Source organism: Gracilinanus agilis, chromosome 2, assembly GCF_016433145.1.
Source record: "Gracilinanus agilis isolate LMUSP501 chromosome 2, AgileGrace, whole genome shotgun sequence".
Lineage (NCBI taxonomy): Eukaryota > Metazoa > Chordata > Mammalia > Didelphimorphia > Didelphidae > Gracilinanus > Gracilinanus agilis.
The window spans coordinates 425066017-425083405 of NC_058131.1; the positions used below are offsets into that span (position 1 = coordinate 425066017).

A 17389-nucleotide genomic window follows, 5' to 3' on the forward strand; every position below is an offset into this window, starting at 1 on the left:
TATTGCCCTCTCCCTCATCTGAAGCTGAAGCCCCAGATGGCCCCATGGTCACAAGGGGCAAAGGGGAACCAACTAAAAAGAAGGAAGTAACATATGACTAAGGTAGACAAAGGAGGAAGACAGAAACTGAGCTGGGGATGAAATTGAATTAGCCTCTTTGCAGCGCTGGCATCCCAAGATTCAGAGCTGGAAGGATCCTTAGAGGCAATCTTTCATCCTATAGGAGAGGAAACAAAAGCTTAGAAAGTTGATGCTGACTTGCCCCAGGACCCAGCTAGGAAGAAGCAGAGGTGGGATGCAAAGACATATCCTCTGATTCCAGTTCCGCTGATCTTTCTTCCACACCACAATCCTTTGGCTGTGACTAGATGGGGGCAGACAAGACCATGCACATGTTCTCAAAGGTAAGTCGGGGTTAAGGAGGGTTAAGGAGAGCCTTACTCCCTGAGGACTGTGGGAGAAAAGAACAATTGCAGGTGTCAAAATTGTGATCTCTTTATTATTATTATTATTATTTTTTCAAACTGTGATCTCTTTAAGGAAGGATCCAACCCAAGGGTGGTGAGTGAGAGAACCCATCTGAGACTTGGCATTTCAGTGTTCCAAGAGATCCTGTCCTGGGGGAGGATGAATAGCAACAGCCCAAGCCAATTGGTTGATATTTTCATTATTCTCTAGTTTCAGGGGACCTGTGGCCAAATCAGGGTCCTTGAAAAAAATCCTAGAAACAATTTACCATCTCTATGCTGATGCTTCTCAGACCTAAATATCCTGTCTCAATCTCTGGGCTGACCTCCAAACTCGCATCTCTAAGTGTCTTTTTGACATCTTGAACTGGAGGGCTGGTAGACATTTGAAACTCAGTATAGTCAAACCAGAACTCATTATCTTTCCCCCTGAATCCTCCTCCTGACTTCTACCTTCCCTACTACTGTGGAGGGCAACACCACCCTTCCAGGTCCTCAGGCTCGAAATCTAGGAGCCATCCTGGACTTCTCACTATCTCTCATAACCCATATCCCATCTGCTGCCAAGGCCTGATGAGTTCACCTTTGCAGCATCTTTTGAATACAATCCTTTTTCTCCTCTGACACTGCCACAACTCTGGTGTAGACCATCATCACCTCATGCCTAGATTTTGGTAATATCCTACTGATGGGTCTGTCTGACTCATGACCCATTTCAATTAATATCCCATTCTGCCACTGAAATAATTTTCCGAGGGCAACTAGGTGACTCAGTGGAATGAGAGCCAGGCCAAGAGAGGGGAGGTCCTGGGTTCAAATGTGGCCTCAGACACTTCCTAGCTGTGTGACTCTGGGAAAGTGACTTAACCCCCATTGCCTAATCCTTACCACTTCTTCTGCCTTGGAACTAATACACAGTACTCATTCTAAAATAGAAAGTAAGAGTTTTTTTTAAAAAGTAAGTGTTTAAAAATAAATAAATAAAAGTAATTTTCCTGAAGCTCAAGTCCAGTCATGTCACATACTCAATAAATTCAGTGGTTCCCTAACCCCTCAGGATCAAAAGCCTTCAAAAGCCTTTAGGACTTAACCCTTTCCTATCTTTCCAGTCTTCTTACATCTTATTCTCCCCACTATGTACTCTTAGATCCAGGAACACTGACCTCATGGTTGTTCCATGGACAGACTCTCTGTCTCTTGGCTCCAGAGATTCTCTCTGTGTGTTACCCTGTGCCTGGAATGTTCTCCCTCTTCCACTCAGCTTACTGACCTCTCTTGTTTCTTTTAAGTCCTAACTAAAATCCTGTCTTTTCCTGGAAGTCTTCCCCATCCCCAATGAATTCCAGTGCTTCCTTCTATTAATTATCTCCTACTTGTCCTGCATATAGCTTGCTTTGCATATTTTTGTTTACTGTCTCTCCCATTAGATTGTAAGATCTTTGAGGGCAGGGGTCGTCTCTTGGAATTTTGTGTGTGTGTGTGTGTGTGTGTCCCCAGTGCTTAATAAAAGTTTATCAGCTATTGGATTGAATGTTAGAGCATCGTTTTAAAGCTACTCGAGTCACAGAACAGAAAATAAGGGCTGGGAAGGCTGGGAAGGACCTTAGAATGTTAAACATGGATGTCAGAACTAGAAGGGTCATAGAAGATAAGATCATAGGATCATAGATTTAGAGCTGGAATATTTTAAAACTTAGTGATTCAGCTCTCATTTTGCAGTTGAGGAAACTGAAGTCCAAGGATAATAAGTAAATAATAATAGCTAGCATTTATATAGAGCTTTAAGGTTTAGAAAGTGCTCTTATTTAATCCATGAAACAATCTGGGAAGTATGGGCTTTATTATCCCCATTTTACAAATGAGGAAAATAAGGAAGATAGAGTTTAATAACTTCTTCAGGCTCACATAACTAGTAAGTGTCTGAGGCTAGATATGAACTCAGGTCTTCCTAAGTCCAGGTCCAGCACTTTATTCAGTGAGCCACCTAGGTTAAGTGGCTTGCCTGAGGCCACCAAAATTCCAGGACTGATTTTGAATTCTTCTCACTCTTAGTTCTCATTACACCAGAGAAAGAGAGATTCTTTTTTTTTTTAATCCTTACTTTCCATTTTAGAATCAATATTATATATCAGTTCCAAGCAGAAGAGCAGTAAGGGCCAGGCAATGGGGCTTAAGTGACTTGTACAAGTTCACATAGCTAGGAAGGTCTGAGGTCAGATTTGAACCCAGGACCCCCATTTCTAAGTCTGACTGTCTATCCACTGGGCCACCTATCTATTTCCAAAAGAGAGATTCTTAACCTTTTTTTAATGTCACAGACCCTTTATGAAGCCCATGGTCCCCTTCTCAGAACTTTTAAATTCATAAAATGAAGTACACAGGATTGCAAAGAAAACCAATTACTTTGAAATAAAGATGTGCTTTTTTCCCTGTTCAAGTTTACAAACCCCTTGAAATCTGACCCTTTTGGTGAGGGATGTCTGTGGATCCTTGCTAAGAATTCTTAAGCAAGAAGGATCAGAAAAGGTCTTCTGTAGGTGATGTTTGAGACCTTGATGGAAGCTAGAGTCTAAAATTGCTCTTAGTATAACACCTGACATATATTAGGTACTTAGTAAATGCTAGTTAATTGACTAAGAAATATTAGTTGACTGACTATATCTGGGCAGCAGGAACAGTCTGTGCTTTTTTAGAGACTAGAAAAGGATCATTGTGTGTAAAGAACAGAAAAGAGACAAATTTGGCTAGCATATAGGGTACATGAAGAGGAATGATCTGAAATAAGAGTGGAGAGATAGCATTTAAATGTCAAACAGAGGAGCTTGTATCTGATCCCAGAGGCAATAGGGAGTCACTGAGGTTTACTGAGTAGGAGAGTGACATGGTCAGACTTTAGAATATTTGTTTTGATGGTTGTATGGAAAGTAGTTTGGAAAGAGGTGAGATAAGGCAGGAGGACCCATGAGAAAGCTATTATAACAGTCCGAAGGAGGTATTACTTGATTACTACTAAGTACTCAAATTGACTTGCCCGAGTCATTAAAATAATAATTTCTTTATCAGATTATACCATGATACAAAGAAAGTACAGCCAGGTGGTTCAGTGGATTGAGAGCCAGACCCAGAGACAGGAGGTCCTTGGTTCAAATGTGACCTCAGACACATTTCTAGCTGTGGGACCCTGGACAAGTCACTTAATCCCAATTGCCCAACCATTACTGCTCTTCTGCCTTAGAACTGATACTTAGCATTGATTCTAAGATGGAAGGTAAGGGGTTAAAAAAAAGAATATTATTTTGGTAGTCATGTGGAGAGTGGTTTGGAGAGAGGAGAGACTTGAGGCAGAAGGACCCATTTGAAAGTTATCCTAATAGTCTTAAGGAAAGGTGCTGGGGCATTACTTGCTTACTACCTTAAGTACCTAAACTGACTTGCCCAAATCATTAAAATCTTCATGATCCAAAGGCAATACAGCCAAGGGAAACCACTCAAGTCAGTCTTTTAAGTTTTCAGGTTTACTGAAGTTTTGCAACAAAGAAATAAAATATGCAGAACTTTAAAATATTTTCTAACAAATAATTCACTAGATGGACACAAAATAACCACCAAAAGGGAGCTTGGAACATAGGATGTCAGAGTTGGAAAACACCATTTTCTCCAATCCTTTCATTTTATAATTGGGGAAACTGAGTCACATAGTTAATAAGCCAGCTGGAACTAGAACTCAGGCTCCTCACTCACTTACCCCTAGATAAGATACATGCATTCTATCTGGATTCCTAAGCCCAGTCAGAGCACTCAGTAAGTGACTGTTGATTGATTAATGGTAGATTGGCTCATGACCATAGGAGAGCAGCTCCATTTGGGACCTAATGCTTCTCTAGACAGTTTCCAGCAAGTAAGAGCAAGTTCAAGAAGGGCACAGCTGACCTGAGCAATAGGGGAAGTCAGGAGCTGTTCCAGGCATGAAATAATGCATGTAAAATGCCTACCCCCTTGTCTGTAATGTCAATGATTATGAATGAATTTGAGGGACAACAGGAATGTCATCTGCTTGGCCTAGGGCCTGAAATTTTCCCATGACTATCTGTTTGGGAGCATAGGAATCAGAGATCTTAGAACTGAAGGATCCTCGGAGGTCATCTCCTCCAACTCCCTCATTTTACAGATGAGGAAACTGAGATCCAGAGAGGGTGAGGGACTTGCCTCAGGAAATTCAGGCAGTAAATGTTCTCCCTAAATGGTGATTAAGTGATTTGCCCAGGGTCACACAGCTAGGAAGTATCTGAGGTTACATTTGAACCCAGGACCTTTTGTCTCTAGGACTGACTATCCACCAAGCCACCTAGCTGCCCCCAAGAGCTTACATTCTAATGAGGGGGTGTCAGAGAGGGCAACTATGGTCTCCCCCAAATTATCAGCCCTGGGACCCTGAATCCTAGGCTGGAGAGAACAGACTATCCTCATGAGCCAGACTAAGTCTATCCCTATTGAGGCTACAGAGAGGGAGACAGACAAGGCAATTTACCCAAGGTTACACAGTGAATCAGGGGCAGAGCTGGGACTTGAGTCTCTGGTTCCTAATCCAGACCCAAATTTCCCATTTCCCAGGCCATAATTTGTCCCTCACAGTCTTTGTTCTTATCCAGACAGGGGAGATGATGGGATTAGGTTCCTCTGTTTTCTTTTCTTTTCTTTTTTGGCTAATGGGGCATGAGGATTTAAGAGGGAACAAAGGTGATCTGTGAGTCAGGGCTGAAGGTCTAAAAGGCTTTGATCCCTCTGACCTTGGAGATGTTGTCTCTGGTCCCTGCCCTGCCATCTCTCTGTCTCTGTCTCTCTGTCTGTCTCTTTCTCTGTCTCTCTCCTGCTTTTTCTCTCTTAAAGAAGCTCTTAGACCCAAGGCTTCCCTCAGTCTGGGCTCTCCTTGTCCTGTTTAGAAGCCCAGCATCTAATCCCTTCCCTCTTTCTGCAATATCAGGGGGCTAAGAATGTATTCTCCAACAAGTTAACACATATGTAAAATGATTTGCAAACCTTACAGCACTGTATAAATGCTGGTTATTATTGTTATTCTAAGAGGGTTTTGTGTGCAGAAACAGGAACCAAAACCCAGAGAGAGGACGTGATTCCTGCAAGGTCCCACAGGTCCTAAGTGTAGGAGGCAGGATTTGAATCTTAGTTCTTTGATGTCAGATCAGGATGGAGGCAGAAATGCTGAGTTTCAGGCAAGCCCTTCAAATGTTGGGTCACTGCACTACAAGACAATCTGTGGCCTCAGGTTTGATGGGTCTGCTAGCAATGCAGGGAAGAACTGAGGGGGGCCCTCCTAAAATGGAACCAGTCTCATACAGCCATAACAAAACTGCAGGTGATTTTTATAAATAAAATGAGGAAGCAAAAAGTAGAAATGGCCCTTTTCAGGACTTGGTTATGGTGTCAACCTAAAAAGGGAACTGAACTATACCCAAAGGACATGCTTCTTGGGAGATCTACACTGACAAGAAGAGGCACTGTTGTGCACACAGGGTCAGTGACTTAGAGAGCTCCAGACTCTCCTTTCTACCCAGGAATCACTTCTGCCACAACCTCACTGATGATAAAGAACGTGCTCCTTAAGAAAGGGTCTGCCCTGGTTTATCAGGATGGGGTTTATCACATCATGGATGAGAGGGTGGCTCATTAACCATGGGGCATAGGTCTCTCTCTCTGTCATGGTATGAAGACAGTATCCAGCCAGACATGAGAAAATTCACAGAATCACAGTATTTGAGAGATTAAATGGATGGCAGCACTAATCTAGCGTAACACAGAAACAAAAGGACGACCCCCTACAGCATACTAACGCAGTGGGTGTCCAGATTGTACTTTTTTTTTAACCTTTTAACTTTTTAACCTTTATTTTCTATCTTACTTGATACTAAGTTAACAGTTCTAAGTCAGAAAGGCAGTGAGGGTTAGGCAACTGGGATTAAGTGACTTATCCAGGGTCTGAAGCTAGGAAGTCTCTGAGGCCACATTTGTAGTCAGGTCCTCTCACCCCTAGGCCTGGCTTTCATTTCATTGAGCCACCTAGTTGTCCCAGGAAAATTACTCCAGTGGCAGAATGGAAAATGAACTGAAATGGGTTAGAATCATAGAAAGAAACTAGGAGTTTGGGTTTATAGAATATAGAGGCAGGATGACCTTTAGAGATCATCTAACAAAAAAAAACAAAGACAAAAAGAAAAAGGATTGATTTATACAAAAATATTTATAGTAGCTCTTTTTGTGGGAGCAAAAAAATTGGAAAGTGAGGAAATACCCATCCTTTAGGGAATAGCTGAGTAAGTTATAGCATATAATTGTGGTGGAATACTATTATTGTGTTATAAGAAATGACTGGCAGAATGATTTAAGATTTAAGAAAAACTTGAAAAGACTTCCATGAACTGATGCAAAGTGAAGTGGAAAAAACAGGAGGATATTGTATCCAGTGACAGCGATACTGTATGGTGAACAACTGTAAATAACTTAGCTATCCTCAGCAATACAATGATTCAAAACTATACCAAAGGACTCATGATGAAAAATGCCATCAGCTTCCAGAGAAAGAAGTGATGGAGTCTGAATCCAGACCAAAACATACTAGAGTTCACTTTCTTTTTTTCTTCCTTCCTCCCTCCCTCCCTCCCTCCCTCCCTCCATTTCTCCGTCCCTTCCTCCCTTCTTTCCTTCCTTTTCTTCTACAAAAAGATTAACGAGGGAAAATGTTTTACATAATTGTACAGATTGCTTACTATCTCAAGGAGAAAGGAAGGCTTATGGGAAAGAATGCTAACCACACTGAGAGAAAGAACCATGAGAGTAGAAATGCAAAAGAAAAACATATGATATCACTTATCACATGTATATATGGGTATGTGATTTGGAGTTTTGGCTTTAAAAGATTGCTCTATAGGAAAAATGAATAACATGGAAATGTGTATCAAGTGATAACATTTGTACAACCCAATGGAATTTCTTGTCAGATCTGGGAAGGGGTAGGGAAGAGGGGAGGGAAAGAAAATGAATCTTGTAAACATGGAAAAATATTTAAGAATAAAATAAAATGAGAAAAAAGGGAGAAGGAAAGGGAGGGAGGGAGGGAAAAGTGAAGAGAATTAGGGACCCAAAATTTAAAAAGAAAATGTTAAAATGTATTTTTACATGTAATTGGGGGGAAAATAAAATATTATAAAATAGAGATCATCTAATTCAATCCTCTCATTTTATAGAAGAGAAAAACTCAGGGAGGAGAACCAACTTGCCTATGGTCACCTAGTGAGTTCATAGCAGAGCCAAACCTGAAACTCAAACCTGACTTCAGAAAGATCCCCCTGATCAGGAATGGGGTGGGAGAAAGAAGATCAAGATTTCCCAAGGTTCCCTGTAGCTTCCTCATTTCCTCAAGTTTTCTATGTCTGCTAAGCCATCACAACTTACTTATAATAGGTTATAATAACATTTATAACAGAATCATTTTTTGCCTTTGTATCCCTAAGCATAGTTCCTTGCATGTCACAAGTACTTAAGAATAATTAATATTGAGTAAAACTTATTGAATTAAGCTGAATTTCTAGTTGGAAGGAATTTTGGAGATTATTTAGTCATACTCCCTCACTTTACATGTAGAAAAACTGAGGCCCAGGTGGACCCTATTATAAATTTGTTTGTCTCCTAAGGTCTTCTCTGCCCCCTTTTAATACCTTTGGGTCTTCTCTTGGACCCTGGACCTTATCTTAAATTGGCCTTCCCTAGGGAGGCCTTCCCATTCCTGTTTAATTGACTCAGACCTCCTGCCATCCATGCTTCTCTTAGAGAGAGACCCCTGGCCTGAAAGATGTGTTTGCCATCCAATGCACAAATACCTTTGGAAACCTATAAGGTGGTATTCTAAAAGAGGTGGTAGATAAAGATCAGGAAGCTAGGTAACACAGTGGATAAAGTGCCAGACCTGGAGTCAGGAAGACTAGCCTGAGACATTTAAAAGCCATGATACCCTGAGCAAGACACTTCACCCTGTTTGCCTCAGTTTCCTCATCTTTCAAATGAGCTGGAAAAGGAAATGGCAAACTATTCCAGTATTTTTGCCAAGAAAACTTCAAATGGGGTCACAAAGACTAAAAATAGAACTGAGCAACAACCACAAAGACCCCAGGATTGCAGGAATAGATAGAAGATAGATAGACAGATAAGCACAGAAGGAATACTTTCCTTACAACACACCTATGAGGCAGAGGATGCCAATATCTTCTTCATTTTAAAGATCAGGAAACTGAGTAATTATAACTATGAATGGGATGAACTCACCCATAAAATGGAAATGGATAGCAGAGTGGATTAAAAACCAAAATCTCACAATATGTTGTTTACAAGAAACCCATCTGAGGCAGGTAGACAACCACAGAGTAAAGGTAAGAGGATAGAGCAGAATTTATTGGGCTTGAACTGAGAAAAAGAAGGCAGGAGTAGCAATCATGACCTCAGACAAAGCTAAAGCAAAAATAGATTTGATTAAAAAAGGTAAGGAAAGCAATTACATCCTGATAAAAGGCAGTATAAACAATGAAGAAATATCAGTACTCAGTATATATGCACCAAATGGTATAGCATCCATATTTTTAAAGGAGAAACTAAAGGAGCTTATGGAGCAAATAGATAATAAAACTATATTAGTGGGGGACCCTCAACCTTCCTCTATCAGAACTAAATAAACTAAACCAAAAAATAAATAAGAAAGAAGTAAGGGAAGTGAATGAAATTTTAGAAAAAATGGAGTTAATAGATATCTGGAGAATACTAAATACCTTCTTTCAGTACCACATGGCACATATGTAAAGACTGACCAAATACTAGGGCATAAAAACATCCCAATCAAATGCAGAAAATCAGAAATACTAAATGCAACTTTTTCAGATCATAATGCGATTAAAAATAATAATTAGTAAGGGTTCATGGAGAGGCAAATTAAAGATTAATTTGAAACTAATCTAATTCTTAAAAACTTGTGGGTTAAAGAACAAATCATAGAAACAATTACTGATTTAATTGAAGAGAATGACATCGACGAGACAACATATCAAAATTTATGGGATACAGCCAAAGCAGTACTCAGGGGAAATTTTATATCCCTGAGTGCCTATTTCAACAAAATGGAGAAAAAGGAGATCAATGAATTGGGCATACAACTAAAAAAACTAGAAAAAGAACAAATTAAAAATCACCACACAAAGACTAAATTAGAAATCCTAAAAATCACAGGAAAAATTAATAAAATTGAAAGTAAAAGAACTATTGAACTAATAAGACTAGGAGTTGGTTTTTAAAAAAATAAAATAGATAAAGTATTGGTTAATGCAAAAATCTTAAATAAAATACTAGCAAAGAGAGCACAGAAATTTATCACAAGAATTATTCACTATAACCAGGTGGGATTTATACCAGGAATGGTTTAATATTAGGAAAACCATCCACATAATTGACCATATCAATAATCAAACTAACAGAAATCACATGATTATCTCAATAGATAAAGATCAGGAAACTGAAACTCATAGTTAGGAAGTGACTCATCCAGAGTCTCATTACTACTAAGTAGCAGAGTCAGGATTTGTGTCCTTACTCTAAATTCAGGCTTCTTTCCAAAGAAAAGTTTTCCTCCTTCAAGTTGGGGTTAACAACCCAAGACTAAACCACTTTCTTTCCCCTTCTTTTCTCCTTTACCCTCATTTCAAAAGATTACCTAGTTTAGGGATCTTGGTGATTCAATTAAATCAGAGAACATTTATTAAGCACCCATTGTGTACAGGGTCCAACGCTATAGAAAAAGATACATAGTCTGCCCTTTTAGCGTAACAGATAGGATAGATGAATAAATAAGTATGCATTAAGGAAGGATGTAATGAGAACCTATACATGTATAACCCAGTTTAAACTGCTTATCAGCTCTGGGAGAGGGAGGGGAAAAAGGAGGGAGACAATATGGATCATAAAACTTTGGAAAACTTGTGTGGAATTTATTATTGAAACAAAAAAATTTTAATTAAATTTAATTAAAAAAAAGAATGTCATCAGAACCAAGAAGAAATCAGTTTGGGGAAAGTGGGAATGAAAAAGGGTCTGTGGGAAAATACATTCAATGTCTGTTTCTTTCTATGTTCAAGTAGTTCAAGTTGTTTTTATTTCAACCAAATCCTACTTTAATCATATCTTTTGTTTTTATATCACTTTCATTTCCAAATATATTTCCCTCTCCCACCAAGCAGGCCATCCTTTGTAACAAAGATTTAAAAAAGAATCAGTCACGTCTATCATTTCTGAGAGTGTGTCTCATTCTGCACAACAGGCCCCCACTTCTGCAAAGAAAAGAGGGAGGTGCATTTTCTCACCTCTTCTCTGAAGACTGAACTTGGCAATATCCATAGTGTATGCTTTCTCCAAGACCTTACCAGTTAGCCTCTTCACCACTGGATGTTTTCAAGTCATTTTCCTAGCACAGAAAGAGGTCCCTGTTGTGCTCCCAGTGGGACACTCTCAGGAGCAAGGATTTCCCTTGCAGGCCTGGGGTTCAGAGCTGAGGGAGCTTGGGGTGGAGGAACAGAAGGAAGCCTGTAGCTGTGAAGGGCAAGACAGGCAACTTTCTTTACTGGATGAGCTGTGATTTCTCACCAGAATTGACTATAGCCCCAGCACTACCCCAGTAGTACCCTTGCTTTAGGCAAAGCTTGGGTGGGGGACGTGGCAGGAAGATTTCCCAGGCAGCCAGAGAACAGAGATTTAGTGAAGGATTGGGTAAAGGTAGATCAAAGACCAACTATGGAGCATCTGGAATGCCAGTAATGCCATTAATGTTGGGGGAAACGGGATTTCATCCCTCTTTGTCATCCATTTCCCTATTTTTGTCTTTCCAACAAGTCCTTGGCCCACAAGGCACTTTTCAGGGATACTTCTAAGAAGCAATTGCCAGAGATAATTCCACTATTGGGCAGCTAGGTGGCTGGAGCACTGGCCCTGGAGTGTGAAAGACCTGAGTTCAAATTTGACCTCAGATACTTACTTAGCCATATGACCCTGGGCAAGACACTTAGCTTCCTTTTGCCTCAGTTTCTTCATCTGTAAAATGGGTATAATAATAACACCTATCTCCTATGGTTGCTGTGTGGATAAATAAAATATTTGTAAAGCACCTAGCACATAGGAAACGTGATATAGATGTTAAACAATTATTATTATTACCATTTTCTGTTGTGTGCAGATGCAAAGCATGGAATCCCTGCAAAGGTACAGGGATAACCTCACCCAGAATTCCAGGGGACCCCCTTGGAGAACTTTGGGTGAGGGGGCAGTTGAGAAGGGTTGGAGTCAGTTAATTTGTGGGAGTGGATGTGAGCAGACACTCTGCTTGCTACTCCTGACTTGAGGGTTCACCTGAGGTGGCCATTGTAGCATAAGCCAGTGGTTTCTACACATAGGGTTAGCCTGTTTGTTATTACTGTTCTTCATTAATATAATTATATAATTACTTAGGTATTAGAGAGTAAGGATATTTATCAATAGCAAGAGAGCCAGTTTTAGTTAAGTGCTTCATCCCCTCCAGTGAGGAGGGGGGAAGGGCAGCATCAATTTAACAGTTCAGAGTCTCCTCTCATTATCCTAAACCTTCATTAACTTCTCTAATTTTCCTTGTTAATTCTTAATATAACTTTTTATCTTCAAATCTGTGCCTGATAATTATTTGGGAAAGATACTCACAACTCATTCTGAACATCTAGTTTGAATCCTGCTGGCTGCCAGTTTAAGAAGATCTTCTCTGTCCTCATCAGTTAGATAACTAGCTTCAATATACACTTCTAACAGATCTGTGAGGAATATAATTAAAGAAGAAAGAACATCATTGGGGTTTCAGCCATAACTGAAACTTACCAGAAGAATCTTATTCCTGTCTTCATTACCAACTGAAGCAGAAGCAGTTAGAGGGGGAGGGGTTTGAGATCCAGGAGTGTTTAGCCCCCTCCTTTCCTCACTGAAACCTGTCAATCTCTGGCTCTTGACTTAAAGCTCTATTTGGCCCTGACACATTTATCTGCTTCTCCAAACTATCTGTTATTATCATCATAACAGTTTGGGCCAGCCAGCCTAGGATTTGTACTATAGGACCTAGTGGAGAAGAGATAAGATGGCCAACATGTTAAATAGAGCAATCGTTACCTTGGGGTGCTCTGCTGTTTTAATTTATGGGATTTGGCAAACCTGTGCTACATTTTGGTTTGTCACTGTTCCCCAATTTTTTAGGTCAATAATAGAATTTTGTGACACTTACCTGTGGCTAACAATTACAGTTGGAGAGGCATTGGCTTATGTACCAACAGGCATAGCCATGACTGCCACTGGCTATGGAGCCCTAATGATTTTAAGAAAGATACTGGCTTTTACCTTTAGAAACACTGAAGTAACTGACCCGGCTATGGAAAAGATGTTGGAGTATATGAAAACACTAATAGAAATTAACAAACAAATAAGGGAAGGGAAAGAACTTGATGCTAGGACAATTATGCAGCTGGAAATCATAGAAAGCACGGTCACAATAAAGAAAGGGGGTGAAAAACAACAAGAGATTAAAAAGGACAACCCAGAAAAGCAAGAAGTTGCAGGGGCAGAGGCAGCTCCTGTAACAATACTTCCTTTTACAGACAGAACAATAGTACAACCAGATGCTGGGATTATACATGTTAAAGGCTATAAACCATTTACTGGAGGGGATCTAGAGATTTTAAAAAGGAGGTTCCCCCAGTTCTTTGTAAATCCACATAAGGCGATAAAAGAATTCAAACGGGCAGTCAGGCTCTATAATCCGAATTTTGAAGATGTGGAACTCCTTTTAACAGAGCTATTTACCCCAAGTGAAAAAGCTAAATTTCTTGCAGAGACAAGGACCAATCCCAACCTAGCATCATGGCCTGAGCAACATCAAGATCTAGAGCTGTCCTCTCATGCAAACATGACATATCTTAGGAGATGCAGGGAGGACTTGGCAGAGGCAATGAGATTCCATGCCAAACAATCAAATGCATGGAGCTCATTTGAAAAGTTAAAGCAGGGGGAGGAGGAACATCCAAGCTTATACCTAGACAGACTGCTGGAAGCTGGAGAAACTATCCTAGGGTTTAGGGACATGACTGCTGAAGACAACATTCAGCATATCAGGAGGCAATTTGTGAAAGGGAGTCAAAATTACATTCAAACATATTTTAGACTGCATTGCCCACAATGGGGGACCATGCCCATTGAGGAATTGAGAAAGACAACAGCTTATGTCCATGACTCAAAGGATAGTGACTCTAAAACATCTAGAAACTCTGAAAAAGATCGAGAGATTGCTGAGCTTAAAAAGCAATTGAGGGAAGCTCAGAAGGTCAGGGAGGTGGAAGAAATAAAAAACATGGCTCTGATGTCCAACAATCAGAGGAGTCAAAGCAGGCCTAGACAATCTAGTGGCAGTGCTAACAACAAAATTAAGAGATGTTTCCTTTGTTCAAAAATTGGCCACGTGGTAAGGGATTGTAGATATAAGTCCCAGATTAACTTTGGAAACAGGAATAATAACAATAACAACAGGAGGAATACATACTACAATTCCAGATACAATAATAACACCAACAATAATAACAACAGGGACAACAATAGTAGATACAGTGATAAGGTTAAAGCCAGATGTTGTGACCATGACTGTGCCAAGTTTAGTAGGTCACCAAGCTTGTCAAATATGGAAGAATACCTGTCCCAAGGTGCTAGACCTCGGAAATTATGAACCGAGGAAGCAGCCTTAGAGAAAGCAGTTATTGCAAGAAAAAAGAAAGGCAGTGATAATGATGTAGCAAAGGAATGTGAGAAGAACAAAATGGGTGCAGAAGATATTATGAATTATGGGTTGGAGGAGGTAACACAAAGTTACAAAGATATGACTGAGGAGGAGTTGCAAATGGAGGAAGATATAATAGAAATTAAGGAGAGAATTCATGGGAAAGGAAACAGTGATATGGGGTACACTGACAGAAAACCAGGCACATCTGCACAAGTTCTTGATAAAAGCTTGAAGAAAGTAGCATTTCTTGATTCTCACTATGGGGGGACAGAACCATTCTGTAGTAAGACTGTGGATCATTTACATGTACAGCAAAGCCAAACAGCAAGGGCAATGAATATAGACAGCTATTCTAATGGGGATCTCTTGGAAATGGACAGTGTCAACAAGGGAGATGAGCTCCTGCAGACCATTGAGAAGGAAAGTGCTGAATTCTCAGACACAGGCACTACTTCTTCTCTATCACCAACTAGGGAAGTTGGAAGGGAAAGTGAAAACTCTAGTAGCTACAAGTCTAGAGGAATTTTAAAGCTAGATACTGGAGCTAGAGAATTTGTACCAAGTCTACTTCAGGGTCAAGTGCATGAAGATGTAGCACACTTTCAAGCCTGTGATACTCCAAAGAGAGCTGCCTTTGGAGTAGATTCTGAGTTAATGCATTTAAAGGAATTCAGTTTAATAAATGTCAGTAGCCAAGAGAGGAACAAAATGACATCAATAGGGACAAAGGAAGAATCTACAACACTGACTTTGTTTCCTATGCAAAATACATCTAGAGTTAAGTTTCCTGTTACTGACATGGAGTCTAGGGAACAAATACAAGAAAAAAGCATAGACTCACAGGATTGGGAGGTAGACATAACCAAAAACATATTCCCAATTCTGTAGAATTTCCTTTAATGCAGAGAAATACCTCTCCTGAATCTAACTTTGCTAAAGTCAAGCAAAGCATGTTCAGTGAAGAGAAGGACACTCTACCTTATTCATGGTCTGGAAAAACTGAGATACATTTTGACACTGATAGGCCCACGAACAGTTCAGGGATGCCAATTCAGGCATTGGCAGTCCAACAAGCCATTTTTGAAGGAGACTTACCATTATTACACTCACAGAATCCTGAGCCAGCACAGACAGAAGTCCTAGAACAAGATCAATGGGATTTGGGGCACATAGAGATAGAAACACCTTTGGTACCTATTGATCAGACAGCTAAAGACAGGGAACCTTTGGTTATGGTGACTATAGGAGATCAAATCTATCCTGCTCTTATTGATACTGGAGCAACCCGGTCTGTGTTGACATCAGCACCAGAAAATTGTGCACTAATGGGGTCTGTGAGAGTAAAAGGAGCCATTGGGCAAATGGAGTTGGTGCCCAAGCTAAGATCTAAGATGGTGAAAATGGGCCCAATGACTTTAGACCTTGTATGAGAGCAATTGCAGCTGCAGCCCTAATGGTTAAAAAACTTCAGATCTGGTTTTGGGATGTAGGATTATGCTGTACTCTCCTCATCAAATAGATACCATCTTGAAAAACAGCAACCTGCAAGCATTTACTTCCCAGAGTTTATCCCATTATCAAATTGTGTTGCTGGGCAATGAGAACCTAACTTTCCATCATTGTAAGGAGATCGACCCAGCTACACTAATGCCAGACTTACCATTAGAAGGGGAACCCATCCATAACTGTGCAGAAACCTTGGACATGGTTCAGAAAACGAGAGATGACCTGACCGATATTCCTTTGGTCTCTCCCGATCTCACTTTGTTTACCGATGGTTCTGCATTTGTGGTAGATGGAGAACGATATACAGGCGCGGCTGTAGTAACTCAAGATGAGACTTTATGATATGCAGCTCTACCTAAGTCCATGAGTGCTCAAGGGGCTGAAATCCTGAGTCTCACCAGAGCTTTAGAAATTGGCCAGGGTCAAAGGTTGAACGTTTGGACCGATAGTAAATATGCATTTAATGTAGTACATTGTACAGGCCAAATCTGGAAATATAGGGGATATATAACAGCTGGTGGGAAGGAGACAGCCTATGGGAGCCTTATAAACCACCTCCTGAAAGCTGTCCAGTTACCTAAGGAAGTGGCAGTAATGCATTGCAGGTCACATCAAAAGGGTATGGATGAAGTCTCATTAGGAAACAGGAGGGCAGATGTAACCACAAAATTTGGTGCCCGTTTTGGCCCGGTCCATGTGCTGAACTTTTCCTTGGTGGAAGAAGCAGATCTAAAACAGGCATACTCCCCGAGGGAAGTGAAGCACTGGATAGAAAATCTAGGGGCCAAATTAGTGAGAGGTGTATGGTTTTCTAGTGAGGACAAACCTATTCTTCCAAGATCTTTATATAATACCCTATGTAATGTCAAAGGCCATTATGGGACCCAATCCTTAGTGGATGGTATTCGAAGGCACTAAACGGCTCCTGGTATATCCACTTGTGCAATTAGAACATGCCAAAAAATGCAAGGTTTGCTTGCAATATAATCAGGGCGTGACCAGAATTAAGGGACCAGGAGGCAGACAATTGGCATATACCCCGTTTGAGTGCTTGCAGATTGATTATATATCAATGCCCAATTGTCAAGGATATAAATATGCCCTAGTCATCATAGACAGGTTGACTCAATGGCCAGAAGTGTTCCCTGCAAAGAAAAACAACGCAGCTTTTGTGGTGAAGACACTTCTGAGGGAGATAGTTCCGAGATTCTCTGTACCAGCTAGAATAGATTCGGACCATGGATCACACTTTTCCCAGAACATCTTGCATGAGATTTATAAGACCTTGGGGATAAAGAGGAGTTTACATTCAGTCTATCACCCCTCTTCCTCAGGGAAAATTGAAATCTGTAATAAGAGACTTAAAACTCTCATTGGGAAAGTGTGTTCTGAAAGCCATCTGAAATGGGTACAAGCACTCCCCATTGTTCTTTTTTATTTAAGAAGTCAACCCTGTAGTGACACACGATTGTCGCCGTATGAACTCCTGTATGGGCACGCTCCATGGCATAGTTCAGCCCAGAAGTCAGCTCTC

General features: G+C 40.4%; 1 protein-coding gene across 2 annotated transcripts in view; it reads left to right on the top strand.

Moving 5' to 3' along the window:
- The first annotated feature begins 265 nt into the window (after positions 1-265).
- PLD4 (phospholipase D family member 4) overlaps positions 266-17389 on the top strand; it is a 38916-nt gene continuing 21792 nt past the window's right edge. For both annotated transcript variants that reach the window (XM_044661894.1, XM_044661895.1), the window contains exon 1: positions 266-404. In XM_044661894.1, coding sequence (XP_044517829.1) covers positions 369-404 — 36 coding nt within the window. In that variant the 5' untranslated portion in view covers positions 266-368. The remainder of the gene's footprint in view (positions 405-17389) is intronic.